General features: G+C 36.9%; 1 protein-coding gene across 6 annotated transcripts in view; it reads right to left on the reverse strand.

Annotated features, from left to right (window-relative positions):
- NFAT5 (nuclear factor of activated T cells 5) overlaps window positions 1-15,199 on the reverse strand; it is a 121,716-nt gene that overhangs the window by 37,725 nt on the left and 68,792 nt on the right. For all 6 annotated transcript variants that reach the window (XM_025426680.3, XM_025426678.3, XM_025426682.3 and 3 more), the window contains 3 exons: window positions 12,752-12,944; window positions 9,746-9,936; window positions 7,757-7,929 (listed from right to left, as the gene is read on the reverse strand). In XM_025426680.3, the coding sequence (XP_025282465.1) occupies window positions 7,757-7,929; window positions 9,746-9,936; window positions 12,752-12,944 (557 nt within the window). The remainder of the gene's footprint in view (window positions 1-7,756; window positions 7,930-9,745; window positions 9,937-12,751; window positions 12,945-15,199) is intronic.

Raw genomic sequence — 15,199 nt, forward strand, 5'->3', positions numbered from 1 at the left:
AATGCACCACAGAAGACTCTAACAGCCAAGGTTGAGAAGCAACACATTTATATTGAATAAAATGACTGACTGAATGGAAATAAGGCAGTATTTTGTTAGAATACAGTACTGTTTCTATGGAGTAAATTGTAACCCCAATAAGAACAACTTTGACTCAGGGCGTGATCCCAGGGTCCAGGACTGAGTCCCACATTGGGCTCTCTGTGAGGAGCCTGCTTCTCCCTCTGCTTGTGTCTCTGCCTCTCTCTCCGTGTCTCTCATGAATAAATAAAATCTTAAAAAAAGAAAAATTAGTCAAAATTACTGGGGAACAGAGATAAAATGATGATAAAATCCAGGGAGTTCAGTTCCTTTTGATATTTTCAGAAAAATGTTAAAACAGGGAGTAGCAGTACAGAGAAATTTTTTTTTTAAACCGTATCCTGTGAGTCATAAATGGATTTCAAAGAAATGTTAAACAAGAAACTGTCTACTATATGATCCAGGAATTCTACCTACTCCAAGGTATATACTCAAGAGAAATGAAACTACATACCCACACAAAAACCTGTACATATATGTTCACAGAAGCGTTATTCATAACCAAAAGTTGGTAACAACCCCTATGCCCATGAGTGGATGAATGGATAGACAAATTGTGGTATATCCAATAATGGAATACCATTCAGCCATAAAAAGGAATGAAGTACCTGGTATGTGCTACATTATCAATGAACCTTGAAAACATGCTAAGAGAAAGAAACCAGATAAAAAGGCCACATACTGGATGATCCCATTTATATGAAATGTTCAGAATAAGTGAATCCATAGAGACAGAATGTAGAAGAGTGGTTTCCAGGGTCTAGGGTAACAGGGGAATGGTGAGTGACTCCTAAGAAGTATAGGAGGTTTCTTTTTGGTGGTGATAAAAATGTTCTAAAAGGGTGCCTGGGTGGCTCAGTCAGCTAACCATCTGTCTTTGACTCCGGTCAAGAGCCTGGAGTCCTAGAATCAGGCCCTGCATTGGGTACTTTGCTCAGTGGGGAACCTACTTCTCCCTCTCCCTCTGCCTGCCGCTCCCCCTGCTTATACTCTCTCTCCTTCTTTCTCTGTTAAATAAATAAATAAATAAATAAATAAATAAATAAATAAATAAATAAAATCTTTTTAAAAAGTTCTAAAATTAGGTAATGGTGATGGTCATACAACTTTGTGAATATGATTAAACTGTACACATTAAAAGGCTTAACTGTGGGCAGCCTGCGTGGCTCAGTGGTTTAGTGCCGCCTTCAGCCCGGGGCCTGATCCTGGAGACCCAGGATCGAGTTCCGTGTCAGGCTCCCTGCATGGAGCCTGCTTTTCCCTCTGCCTGTCTTCTGTCTCTCTGTTTCTCATGAATAAATAAAAAAATTTTTCTTTAAAAAAATAAATAAATAAATAAAAGGCTTAACTGCATGGTATGTAAATTATATCTCAGTAAGCCATTATAAAAGAAAAAAGAAACTGTCTACTCTGGGACAGAAAGCATGAACCTAAATTGTATGTAAATTTAAGATATAAATGCCATATGCCAATACCCTAATTATAATCTATACAATTTAAGGGATCCCTGGGTGGCGCAGTGGTTTAGCGCCTGCCTTTGGCCCAGGGCGGGATCCTGGAGACCTGGGATCGAATCCCACGTCAGGCTCCCGGTGCATGGAGCCTGCTTCTCCCTCTGCCTATGTCTCTGCCTCTCTCTCTCTCTCTGTGTGACTATCAATAAATAAAAAAAAAATAAAATAAAAAAAAAATAATCTATACAATTTAAGAAGTATATCCACTATTACGTTACGGTTGATTAAAATAAAATCTTTCTGGGCAGCCCCAGTGGCGCAGCGGTTTGGCGCCGCCTGCAGCCTGGGGTGTGATCCTGCAGACCTGGGATGGAGTCCCATGTCGGGCTCCCTGCATGGAGCCTGCTTCTGCCTCTGCCTGTGTCTCAGTCTCTCTCTCTGAATAAAATAAATAAATCTTAAAAAAAAAAAAAAAACATACTTCTAAAAAAAAATCAAATAAATAAAATCTTTCCTATATTCTATAGTAGGTATCAGCCCAAAACAACCAACTACAAAAACATCAGATTATCTCTTACCTACCATTTCCTACACTGAACAGTTTTGTCCCTATTACATAAAAAGTGAAACTAATCACTTCTATTTTATTAATAACACAGAATTTTGTCAAGATCAAATGGGATAACATAGTACTACTATTAATAGGAAACTCCATTAGATTAATACCAGAGGGCAGCTTGGGTGGCTCAGCAGTTTAGTGTCGCCTTCAGCCCAGGGCATGATCCTGGAGACCTGGGATCGAGTCCCACATCAGGCTCCCTGCATGGGGCCTGCTTTTCCCTCTGCCTGTGTCTCTGCCTCTCTCTCTCTCTCTCTCTCTCTCTCTCACAAATAAATACATAAAATCTTAAAAAAAAAAAAAAGATTAATACTAGAGAGGAGGAATTTTTTAACTACAGAGAAGTGGGAACCAGCACTTGGGCATGGTTAGCCTAGTCTTCTTGCCTACCTCTTCTGCAACTGCCTACATGCATAAAACATACATTTTAGATGGTCTGTGCCAGTTGATAAGAGGCCTCCAATTGTGGAAGGTTGCTCTCGCTGGGTTGATAGATATATCCTACCATGCAATGAAAAAGTCCTTTTGCAAACAGTTTTATTAGTAAGTCAAGTTAGTATTATCATCTCAATTTCTCTAACTCCTATGTGTCTAATTCTAAATACAAGGGAAACATGTATTTATTAACTTTCTAAGTAAGACCTCAGCATACATGAAAGTGCTTTATAAACCATACAGTATAACAAGGATAAAAAAATACTATAAAAAGTAATATTGAAGTTAATACCTTTTCCTGTATATCTATTATTTTAATAAAAATAATTAAAAAGTAATAAAAAAATTTAAAATATTTCATTTTGTTGTCAGTTTAAAAAGACTGACCAATCTACACACTGCTGGGCAACATATTTAATGAAAACTTGGGACACCTGGGTGGCTCAGTGGTTGAGCATGTGCCTTTGGCTCAGGGCGTGATCCCAGATCCTGGGATTGAGTCACGGATGAGGCTCCCTGCATGGAGCCTGCTTCTCCTCCCTCTGCCTATGTCTCTGCCTCTCTCTGTGTGTCTCTCATGAATAAATTAATAAAATCTTAAAAAAAAAAAAAAGAAAGAAAACCCATGAAGATCAAGTAAAATTATATTCTGAACATAGAATGATGACATTCATTACATAAGATGATAGGTCTTCAAAAAAAAAACAAGTCACTGAACCATTAGGAATGTACAGATCAGGAGGCTAAGGGGTATCTGTCTGGCTCTGTTAGAAGAGCATGAGACTCTTGATTTCAGGTCGTAACTTCAAGCCCCAAGTTGGGGGTAGAAATACTTAAAAAAATTTTAAAAAAGGAGGCTTAGAGGGGATCCCTGGGTGGCGCAGCGGTTTGGCGCCTGCCTTTGGCCCATGGCGCAATCCTGGAGACCCGGGATCGAATCCCACGTCGGGCTCCCGGTGCATGGAGCCTGCTTCTCCCTCTGCCTGTGTCTCTGCCTCTCTCTCTCTCTCTCTCTCTCTCTCTCTGTGTGACTATCATAAATAAAAAAAAAAATTAAAAAGAAAAAGGAGGCTTAGACTCTTGCCCTAAGATTAGCTCTAATTGATATTCATAGAAATTACTATTAGAAATATTTTAAGCTAGTTATATAGTTTAAGAAAAAAAACCCTGTTTGCATGAAATTCAGTGAACATTAATAAATATGAAAACTATCACGTAAACATACGTGATAGTATGTTTATAGCAAATTAAAAGTATGTTCTTCTTGCAAGTGATTTTTTAATTTAAATATTAATTGACATATATTCAATGTTACATTAGTTTGTGTACAATATAATGATTTAACAACTCTTTACCTTATGCTATGCTCACCATGAGTATAGCTACTATCTGTCATCATGCAACACTATTATAACACTACTGACTATATTCCCCTATGCTGTATCTTTTATTTGATTTCATTCTGTAACTGAAATCCTGGATCTTCCCCTCCCTTTTATCCATCTTGCTCATCCCCCAGCCACCTGGCTACCACATCAATTTGTTCTCTGTATTTATAGGTCTTATTCTTTTTGTTTATTCACATGTTTTGTTTTTAGATGCTACATGTAAGTGAAATCATATGGTACTTTCTCTGACTTTTTTAACTCAGCATAATACCCTGTAGATTCATCTATGTTGTCACAAATGGCAAGACTATATCCTTTTAGGTACTCCTTTCTTTCAAAAAAAGTACTGCTCATGTTTATCTAATCTAGTCTCTCTAAGCAAAAAGAAAGTGACAAATAGTCAACTAAAGGAATAAAAAAATATCCAATACCTCCGTAATAAATGACTTCTACAAAAAAAAAAGGAAGGGACAATATAGGTAATTCAAGTAAAATCCCGCAATATGAACTCAGATCTCTTTTCTTAATTCATAAGAAGTCTAAATTACATAATATAAACCTCCTAGGTAGAGGAAACAGTTCACTAACATAATCTCTTTCTGTAACCATCCAGAGGCGATGGCTAGGATGAAATGAATTTTTTAAACTTGGCATCAGCACTGCAATTTTAATTGATTATAACGGCAATGTAGCATAGTGGTTAAAAGCAAAGGCTCTAAATCCTGGTCTTAAGATTTACTAGCTATGTGACCTTGAGGGAGTTATTTAATCTCTTTAAATATCAGTTTCATCAACTGTAGAATGAAATCCATATCTGGTAACAGAGAGGACTGAATGATACAATGCTTATAAAGTGTTTAACAAAATCCCAGCATATAGTCAGAGCTCAAAACATGCTAACTTTTATCACTGGTGTATATCCTTTCCACTGTGTGGTGCTGCTTCTTAGGGCCATTAAATCCACCCCACACATCACCTCCCAGAGAGATATACTTCTTTGCCTTGTGGACAATATTATCATTAATAGTGATAATTAAGAAATGATAATAATTGCAGGTGAAATAGTTCAGAAAATTATGTTTTCTAGTTCTTTTGTATTTTCTACAATCTTTAGCCAGTTATATTTATACTTCAATAATACCTTAATGAAAAATAAAATGAAGAAATGATTAACACACTAACGAAAGAACAAATAATTAAAGTTGGCAACGATTTCTCGGTTTCTGCTGAAGCAGTATAATCTGAATTATCTAGCCATCTCCTGGCTCTGGGCTTCAGAGAGTGGCTACAGTCATGCTCAAAGTATTAGATCACTTTAAAAAAGAAGTGCAAATATACCACTAAAATTGGAAATTCATCCTAGTAAGATTCAAGCTGGGACATATTGTGAATTATAGTAAATCCAGAATTGGAGCACCCCAATTAGAAAAGCTTTAGGGACGTTTGGGTGGCTCAGTGGCTGAGCATCTGCCTTTAGCTCAGGGCATGATCCGGGGTCCGAGAATAGAGTTCTTCAATGGGCTCCCTTAGGGGAGTCGGTTTCTCCCTCCACCTCTGTCTCTGCCTCTCTCGGTGTCTCTCATGAATAAATAAGTAAAATCTTAAAAAAAGGAAAAAAAAGCTTTAGAATTCAATAAACCATCTACAGATTATTTATTTTGTGCCTATCTAAATGCAACAGAATGGAAATGGAATCTACGATCTCTAAAAGCAGTCTATTTATAACTGTACATCACACGGAAATGGCCCAAGGAAATACCAGTATCAACAGAAATTTGTCATAATAATGAAAAATAGAGAAATCCAACTGAACTTTTTTTTTAAAGAATTTTTTTTTTTTAAGATTTTATTTATTCATGATAGTCACAGAGAGAGAGAGAGAGAGGCAAAGACACAGGCAGAGTGAGAAGCAGGCTCCATGCAGGGAGCCCGACGTGGGATTCGATCCTGGGTCTCCAGGATCGCGCCCTGGGCCAAAGACAGGCACCAGACAGGCACCAAACAGCTGCGCCACCCAGGGATCCCCCAACTGAACTCTCTTGAGATGAGAAAGATACATTAGTACTTAAAAAAAATTCGGTGTTTGATAAGCTTAAAGTACGGTTATATAGTCATTTCTGAGATGAATTAAAAGAAAGGGAAAAATAAGAATTACAAAGGATAAAACAATTCGACAAAACTAAAATACATTAACAAAGGTTTTGTATCTGTCCTAGGAGTAGTGGTTGTAATATCCAAAACAACCCAAAGGAGAGTCAACTGAATGGATGGATCTGAGTCTCTTCTGCTCTTCTGAATTCAGGTATAAATTATAAAAACACAATGCCCAAGAAAATTACAATCAATGAAAATTTTCTTTTTTTAAAATATATTTTATTTATTTATTCATGAGAGACAGAGAGAGAGAGAGAGACAGAGACAGAGACACAGGCAGAGAGAGAAGCAGGCTCCATGCAGGGAGCCCCATGTGGGACCCCATCCCAGGACTCCAGGATCGTGCCCTGGGTTGAAGGCGAGACTAAACCACTGAGCCACCCGGGGTTCCCCCAATGAAAATTTTCTGAAGTGATACTTAAGGGAAAATTTTTCCTATTTATTATTTGTAATAATATTCCTTATAGGGAAACTAGAATATATGATTGAATCTAAACACACAAACACACACACACACACACACACGTCATTCATTTACTTTCCATGCCAAGATTAGCAAAATAAGAATTTCATTTCTCACTTCCCAACACTATAATTTAATGCTATAATTTGTAATCAGAACTCCGACTGCTATATATTCTCAAAGTTCTGCTTATCTTAGTATTTCTTACATTCTAATAGAAAACAGACTTAGGATTAAAGCAACTTATCAATTCTTTGGCTTTCCAATTTACTTCATAAATCATTCAGGGTACTTTTTCTTTTCTTTAAGAAGGCTCCATGCCCAGCATGGAGCCCAATGGCAGGACTTTGACTCATGAACCTGAAATCAAGACCTGAGCTGATACCAAGTTGGAAGCTTAACCAAGGGCCACCCAGGTGCCCCTAAAGTACATTTTTTTAAAGATTTTATTTATTTATTAATGAGAGACACACAGAGAGAAAGGTAGAGACACAGGCAGAGGGAGAAGCAGGCCCCAGGCAGGGAGCCCGATGTAGGACTCAATCCTGGGTCTCCAGGATCATGCCCTGGGCTGAAGGCGGCGCTAAACTGCTGAGCCACCCAGGCTGTCCTAAAGTACATTTTTTTTAATAAAAAAAAAATTTTAAACTAGGCTACACACCTAATTTGGGGGGTTTGAATTCACAACTCTGAGATCAAGAGTCGCATGCTCTAGTGACTGAGCCAGCCAGGCGTCACCTCAAATTACTTTTAAAATCAGTTCAGGATGATAATAGGGAACTACAAAATGTTACCACCTTTAGAATTTTATTTATCCACCTTTAGACTAAAAAATCTGACTATAGCTTTTAAAATGTTTCAAGTTTTGGGATCCCTGGGTGGCTCAGTGGTTTAGCACCTGCCTTCACCCCAGGGAGTCCCGAGATCGAGTCACACATCAGGCTCCCTGCATGGAGCCTGCTTCTCTGCCCCCCCCACCTCTCTGTGTGTCTCTCATAAATAAATAAATAAATAAATAAATAAATAAATAAATAAATAAATAAATAAATAAATAAAATCTTTAAAAATAATAAAATGTTTCAAGTTTTGCATGATCACAAATTTAGAGATGTCTGAAAATTAACAGAAAATGAAAAAAATCAATATATATTTTCTTACTTACTACATAAAATCGGAGAAGAGGGTGTTTGCAGTGTCAAAGTGGAGCCATCTTTCCTTGTGATGTTAACTCTAAAAACCAATCTGGCACGAGTGCTTTTTTTCTTGGAACCAGCAATTCCTATTCTGGCTTCAACATCAGCATTCCTCAATTTCAATATTCCTACACAGTCCACCCTAGCACAGAAAAAAAGACATTAACTGATATTTTCTGTTGTATAAATAGTACAATATTCTTAACCAAATAATTTTTTTTTTTTTTTTAAGAGGGGGAACAACAGAGGAAGAGAGAATCTTAAGCAGGTTCTACACCCAGTGGGTAGCCTGACAGGGGCTCAATCTCACAACCCTGAGATCATGACCTGAGCTGAAATCAAGAGTCAGATGTTTAACTGACTGAGCCACCCAGGTGCCCCCCAAAATAAGTTTCTTTAAAAAAAATTGCTAATTATTAGTTTTTTGAATATGTAATACAATCATAAGTTTCCAAATTTAAAAAGTACAGAAGGGTGAATTCTGAATATTCATAATTCTTAATCTTGTCAACTTTTCATTTATAATGCTAATGGAAAAAATAGTAAAGTAAAATCACTATTTCAAAACCTGAACACAAGTAATGGTTTACAAGAAATACTTCCGCCGTTTTTAAATTTTAATTTTTTTTAAAGTATGCTCTACACAGAATGTGGGGCTCAAATTCACGACCCTGAGATCAAGAGCTAGTCAGGCACCCCAACAGCCATTTAAAAAAAATAAATGTATCCTCTCTGCAGCTAATTCAGATATTAAAATAGAGGGAAAGAATTTTACCTAAAAACAAGCAAACAAAACTAGCAACTATCCCCAAAAAGAACAGAACAAAAAAAAAAAAAAAAAAAAAGAACAGAACACTATACAGCCATTAAATTATATGCTTTTAAAGTAATACTTACTATATGGAAAATGCTGATGGTAAGTGAAAGTAAGGTTACAAAACAGTGGGTACAGTATTATTTCAATGTTATCCAAAAAAAAAAAAAAAAAAAGGATGGAAAGACACATATCAAAATAGTGGTTATTTCTGGGACGTTGGCGTTTGGTATGTTTTTAGCTTTTTATTATTATTCATTTTTCTTTTTGTTTTTTATTTTTCTGTATTTTCAACTTATAATGAATAAGCACTATTTTTGTAATAAATAACTTTTCCTTTCTTCCTCTATATACACTTATTTTTATAATTTTCAAAAGTTAAAAAATAAGCCTTTATTAAATATTCTTCAAAATTTCCCTTTCTAATTAACCTCTTACTAACCTATTCAAAATGGCTTTCAAAAGGGAATTGAAAATAGAGAAATGTCTTAGCTATCCAATACAAATAATTACAACATAAGTTTACCCCTTTTCAATATATTTGCTGTTTTTATGGTTCAACTTTAGGATTAAAGGACCTTAATAAAAGCCTTAAGGGGAAAAAGTTTTTAATTTAAATCATTAACACTTCCAATAGGTTTTAGGCAATGAAAAGCCATAAGATGAAAAAGCCCCAGAACATTCCTTTTTAAAAAAGGAAAATAAAAACAGAAGGTGAATTTAGAACAGCAATATGCTTTTTCACATCAAGATGGGTCAAGGTACCATGAATGGTCTCTGTCAAAGAGTTTCTAATATAAACACTATGAGCACAATTTAGGAAAGCAAATCTAATCGTCTGTCATTTTTATTTTTTAATGTTACTTTTATTAACCCAAGTAAGTCCATATTATTTTCAAAAAAGCTAGCATTCCACCTGGCTTTTATTTCCTTGCCTTTCATCACGGGAATTCCAATGCAAAGGGCAAAAAGAGTTCATTTTAACCCATTACCATTCTGTAATAATCTATTTTTGTACTTGTAATGTTTAAAATATTTTAATAAAATACTCAAAATCTTCCTTTTTTACATTAGAAACTAAAATTTTTTTGATGCCACTGTAAAGGTGTAATATATACTGAAAAACTGTTTCCTAAGTACTTACGCCAGTGTCATGTTGTTGCTTGGATCAAGACCAACTTCTATAACGGTAGTGCCTTCAATGTCCACTTCTTTACAGGGAGTTGTATTTCGCCCAGTTACCCTACAGGCCTGATAAAATCCATGTGGTTTCACTCGACCAGAGTCATTGCCCACAAACACCTGCAACACTACTGGCTCATTATGGCCTTCCAGCTGGAATGAGATAACATGGAATATAAACACTAATTAGCCTTTCAAATAATCTAATTGTCAAATCAAACACTTAAGACCAAGTTCTATATTTATAACTAGACAACAATAAATAATTTAAATCCTTAAGAAGAATAAAAGTACATTATTTTCATAAAAAAGGAGAATTGGGGGATCCCTGGGTGGCGCAGCGGTTTGGCGCCTGCCTTTGGCCCAGGGCGCCATCCTGGAGACCCGGGATCGAATCCCACGTCGGGCTCCCGGTGCATGGAGCCTGCTTCTCTCTCTGCCTGTGTCTCTCCCTCTCTCTCTCTCTCTGTGACTATCATAAATAAATTAAAAAAAAAAAAAAAAAAAAAAAGGAGAGTTGGCTAAGTTTCTGCAGGAAATCATAAGTTTTAATTCTGTAATAATCATACTTTGATTAAAATTTATGTTTAATGATAAATTATCATTTATAATTAACTTGTACAACCAGATGCAAATGAATACACAGTCCTTTAGGTATTTATAAATTTATAGACTGCCAAAGCATGCAGGTTTCTCAAAATATACCACCACCACTGGTGGAAAATTCACTAAACTGTGTTAGTGGCATCGCTAGCATCATCATCAAAAGAGTACATATACTGAATTTTTCTCTTTTAAAGCTATTTAAATAGAAAAATGTTTGAAGTGCAACTGTTTAAATAATAGGGAAATGGAGTATACGCATACATAACATCATGAAATACTGGACCAAAACATAATGGTCTGAAAAACTGTTAGTTCAACCCAGGATCTGTGGGTCCTAACAGGTCTCTAACAAGCCTTCATAAATTTTAATTTGTATGCTGAAGAATAAATAAATATTTAAAACAGCATTTGGGAATAAACAATTCCAATGCAGATTTTTGTTCAGGTTTACAGTTAAACACTGAAGCTTCTAATATAAAATGCCTGAAATCACAAAATAACTTGTACAATGTACACCAAAGTGCATTAAAAAATTCATACATCTTTTCTAAATACTAACCAGTACAGCTAATCTAATCTTTTCTAATACTAACCCAGTATAGCTGTATCTCTGTGAAAAGATATCAAAATGAGGGAAGCAGGGGCAGCCCCGGTGGCTTAGTGGTTTAGTGCCACCTTCAGCCCAGGGCGTGATCCTGAAGACCTGGGATCGAGTTCTGCGTCAGGCTCCCTGCATGGAGCCTGCTTCTCCCTCTGCCTCTCTCTCTCTCTCTCTCTCTCTCTAATAAATAAATAAAATCTTAAAAAAAATGAGGGAAATAAGCAGACAAATAACCAATCTACCCAAACTATTAGCAGTATTTGGAACAGTGTCTGGCACATAAAGGGATGCATACTTGTTGAATGAATGAATAAATAAACTTCTGAGATCTGTCAATTCACTCCCTATCACAGGCAATTAATCTAATAATATTTCTGACCAGAGAGTACTTAAACAAAGCATAACTTAAAGTCAGAACTGGGTTAAAAATATTGCCCAAACTATCAATCCATCTGGTTAGACAAATATTTACAAAAAGCACAACTGAAATTTCTTATTTACCTATTATTTGTCCTGAATTTGGGGGATTGAAGATGAACTGGTATGGTAAGTAGCAGAGGGATAGGAATGATGTTGTACACGAGGCTATTAACCCAACCTTAGAAATAGCCATGGATAGGTTTCCTGATCCTAAGATTCTACCATTATTTCATTAAAATTTAAAATGAAAGGCAGTCCAACTGAATACTGTTCAACTAACACATTTTCATAAACTGTATTTTTTTTTTATGATAGTCACAGAGAGAGAGAGAGAGAGAGAGAGAGAGAGAGAGAGAGGCAGAGACATAGGCAGAGGGAGAAGCAGGCTCCATGCACCGGGAGCCCGACGTGGGATTCGATCCCGGGTCTCCAGGATCGCGCCTTGGGCCAAAGGCAGGCGCCAAACCGCTGCGCCACCCAGGGATCCCCATAAACTGTATTTTACAAGAATTTACCACAGACTAGCCAAAAGTCATCATGTTTAATGTTTTATAAGGGGTAGGAACACTTACTAAACATCTCCCATCCACTCTTTTTTGGTTTGTCTTCAAAGAGAAATATTCTTTCTAACAAAGTTTCCCAGATGCTGAAATTTAAGCCCCCTTTTCCCTTCTAAATTCTGAAAAAATGAAGTTTCAGTTGATATCCTATTTCTTAAAGTGAAGACTTAAACTATTTATCAACCAATTCTTTTCTGAGATGAATAGTTGTGATTCCTTTAGCCATCTCAAAAATCTTATTTTCCAAGTTCATAATAATTTCTACAATATTTTTTGAATTCACTTTATTTTTTTTTTATGGTTTTGTTTATTTATTCATGAGAGACACACAGAGAGAGAGGCAGAGACACAGGCAGAGGGAGAAGCAGGCTCCATGCAGGGAGCCGATGTGGGATTCAATCCTGAGACTCCAGGATCACGATCTGAGCCAAGGCAGATGTTCAACTGCTGAGCCACTCAGGCATCCCTTGAATTCACTTTAAAATTTCTTCTTAAATATTAAATTTGGGAAGAATTAAGTATCAGGTTGATACCAATGTCAAATATAAGGGGAACATAATTCATGGTTTCCAGATATTTATCAGAATACTCTCTCACTTCCTCTTTCATCTAAGCTAAAATTTAAATGATATCAAAGTAACAATATAGGCTTCAGTTAGACTTTTGCCTTAATTTCTACTATATATAGCTAGTAATTCTATCATTCTATTGTAGGCAGCTTTTGCTCGTTAAAAACAAAACTGGAGAAAATTCTTTGTATATTGCTAAATAAAATCAGTACCTTTACTGTAGGAAAGCCTTGTTGTGTCCTGTCCTTTACTGAGCCACGGCTACCCTCAGTCAGGTACCGAGCTCGGTGCTGGGTTTCAGGCTGTACAACTATCTTCAGTTCCTTTCCCTCACTTTTAACAGGATACTGTCCACACAACATAGGGCTCTTCTTTACTCCACTTCCTTTTTGGTTTTCCAATGTTCTGGAAAGTCAAAGCACAACATGGAAAAAGTATCAAAAAAGGTTTTTTTTCTACAAAAGTCATCTAAGATGAAGAAACAATAGGCAGTAACATTAAAAACCAATGATTATCTTATTGACAATTTACAGCCTAAGGGAAGATACATTTCATAAGTAAAGTATCTCTTAAAATTCCATAATAAAACTTAACTATACAATGCAAAAATAAAAAATGCATATGAGTGGTAGAAAGAAGGGAGGACAGACTGAATGTAGTAAGCCAGGAATAACAGGTAAGAGAATAGCTGATGTCATTATAACCTTTCACAATGTACTGTAGTCAAAACAAATTTTAAGGCTACAAGATTAATTACTGTCATTTTCTAATCAGACTTCCAAAGCAAAAGAAAAGTGGGGGTAGCAAAAAGAAACAAGCAAAAGACCTTAATAAAACATCTAAAGTACAAGAGGCATACATATTCTTTTGGATATCTTTCTCAGTATAAGATTTTTTTTTTGAAAAAGTAATAAAAAATCAGTGCCCCAATTTTTATTGGAAGTTTAGATTTATTCTAAATAATCTTTCTTAGAAGTGTAATTTTTCATTGTATTTTTATTTGTGATTAAGTAACTAAAATCCTTAGCATATAAAATCTTTATAATCTGGGCTTTACACACAGGCAATCTATTTTTTAAAATTGTATTTCTAGGGGCACCTGGGTGGCTCAGTGGTTGAGCGTCTGCCTTTGGCCCACGGTGTGATCCCGGAGTCCCAGGATCGAATCCCATGTCGGGCTCCCTGTATGGAGCCAGCTTCTCCCTGTGCCTATGTCTCTGCCTCTCTCTCGTCTTTTATGAATAAATAAAATCTTTAATAAAAAACATTGTGTTTCTAATGTTTATAACGCATTTGCTATGTGGAGCATCCAAAGAAAAATATTTCAAATGGTCGTTAGGACTTTAGGCCAACATATTTAACCTGAAGCACTGCAAATATGTGATAAAATAAATATAAAACAATACTACTAGTTTTAACAGATTTAAAATTATCCACGCACAGGGATCCCTGGGTGGCGCAGCGGTTTGGCGCCTGCCTTTGGCCCAGGGCACGATCCTGGAGACCCGGGATCGAATCCCACGTTGGGCTCCTGGTGCATGGAGCCTGCTTCTCCCTCAGCCTATGTCTCTACCCCTCTCTCTCTCTCTCTCTCTCTCTCTCTCTCTCTCTCTCTCTGTGACTATCATAAATAAATAAAAATTAAAAAATAAAATAAAATAAAATTATCCACGCACATAAATTTTTTAAAAGATTTTTGTTCATTTGAGACCATGAGTGAGAGAGAACATAAGCAGGGGGAGGGACAGAGAGAGAGGGAGAAGCAGACTCCCCGCTGACCTGGGAGTGGGGAGCCTGATGCACAGTTCGATCCCAGGACCCCGGGATCATGACCTGAGCTAAAAGCAGGTAATCAACTGAGCCATCCAGTACGTTTTAGAAAAGAGTCAGGTGCTCCTGGGTAGCTTAGTTGGTTAAGCACTGGGCTCTTGGTTTTTGGCTCAGGTTATGATCTCAGGGTCATGAGACTGAGCTCTGCGCTGGGTTCTGGGCTCAGTGGGGAATCTGCCTGAGATTCTCTCCTTCTCCCCCTCCCCTTCCCCCACTTAAATGAATAGATTAAATCATAAAAATACAATAAATAAAAGTCATGCCCTATAATGCTTTTTGTAGAACTCACACTGAAAATATAGGAGACAATAGAGGACTATGGACAAAAAACTCCAAAAGCAAACAGGTCCCAGGAGGAACATTATGACTTCAAACAAAGAAGAGCAATGGTGACTCAACACCAAAGAAACAAACAATCCAATCATGAAATGGGCAAAAGACATGAACAGAAATCTCACAGAGGAAGACATAGACATGGCCAACACGCACATGAGAAAATGCTCTGCATCACTTGCCATCAGGGAAATACAAATCAAAACCACAATGAGATACCACCTCACACCAGTGAGAATGGGGAAAATTAACAAGGCAGGAAACAACAAATGTTGGAGAGCATGCGGAGAAAAGGGAACCCTCTTACACTGTTGGTGGGAATGTGAACTGGTGCAGCCACTCTGGAAAACTGTGTGGAGGTTCCTCAAACAGTTAAAAATAGACCTGCCCTACGACCCAGCAATTGCACTGTTGGGGATTTACCCCAAAGATACAAATGCAATGAAACGCCGGGACACCTGCACCCCGATGTTTATAGCAGCAATGGCCACGATAGC

This window comes from Canis lupus, chromosome 5 (assembly GCF_003254725.2).
Source record: "Canis lupus dingo isolate Sandy chromosome 5, ASM325472v2, whole genome shotgun sequence".
Lineage (NCBI taxonomy): Eukaryota > Metazoa > Chordata > Mammalia > Carnivora > Canidae > Canis > Canis lupus.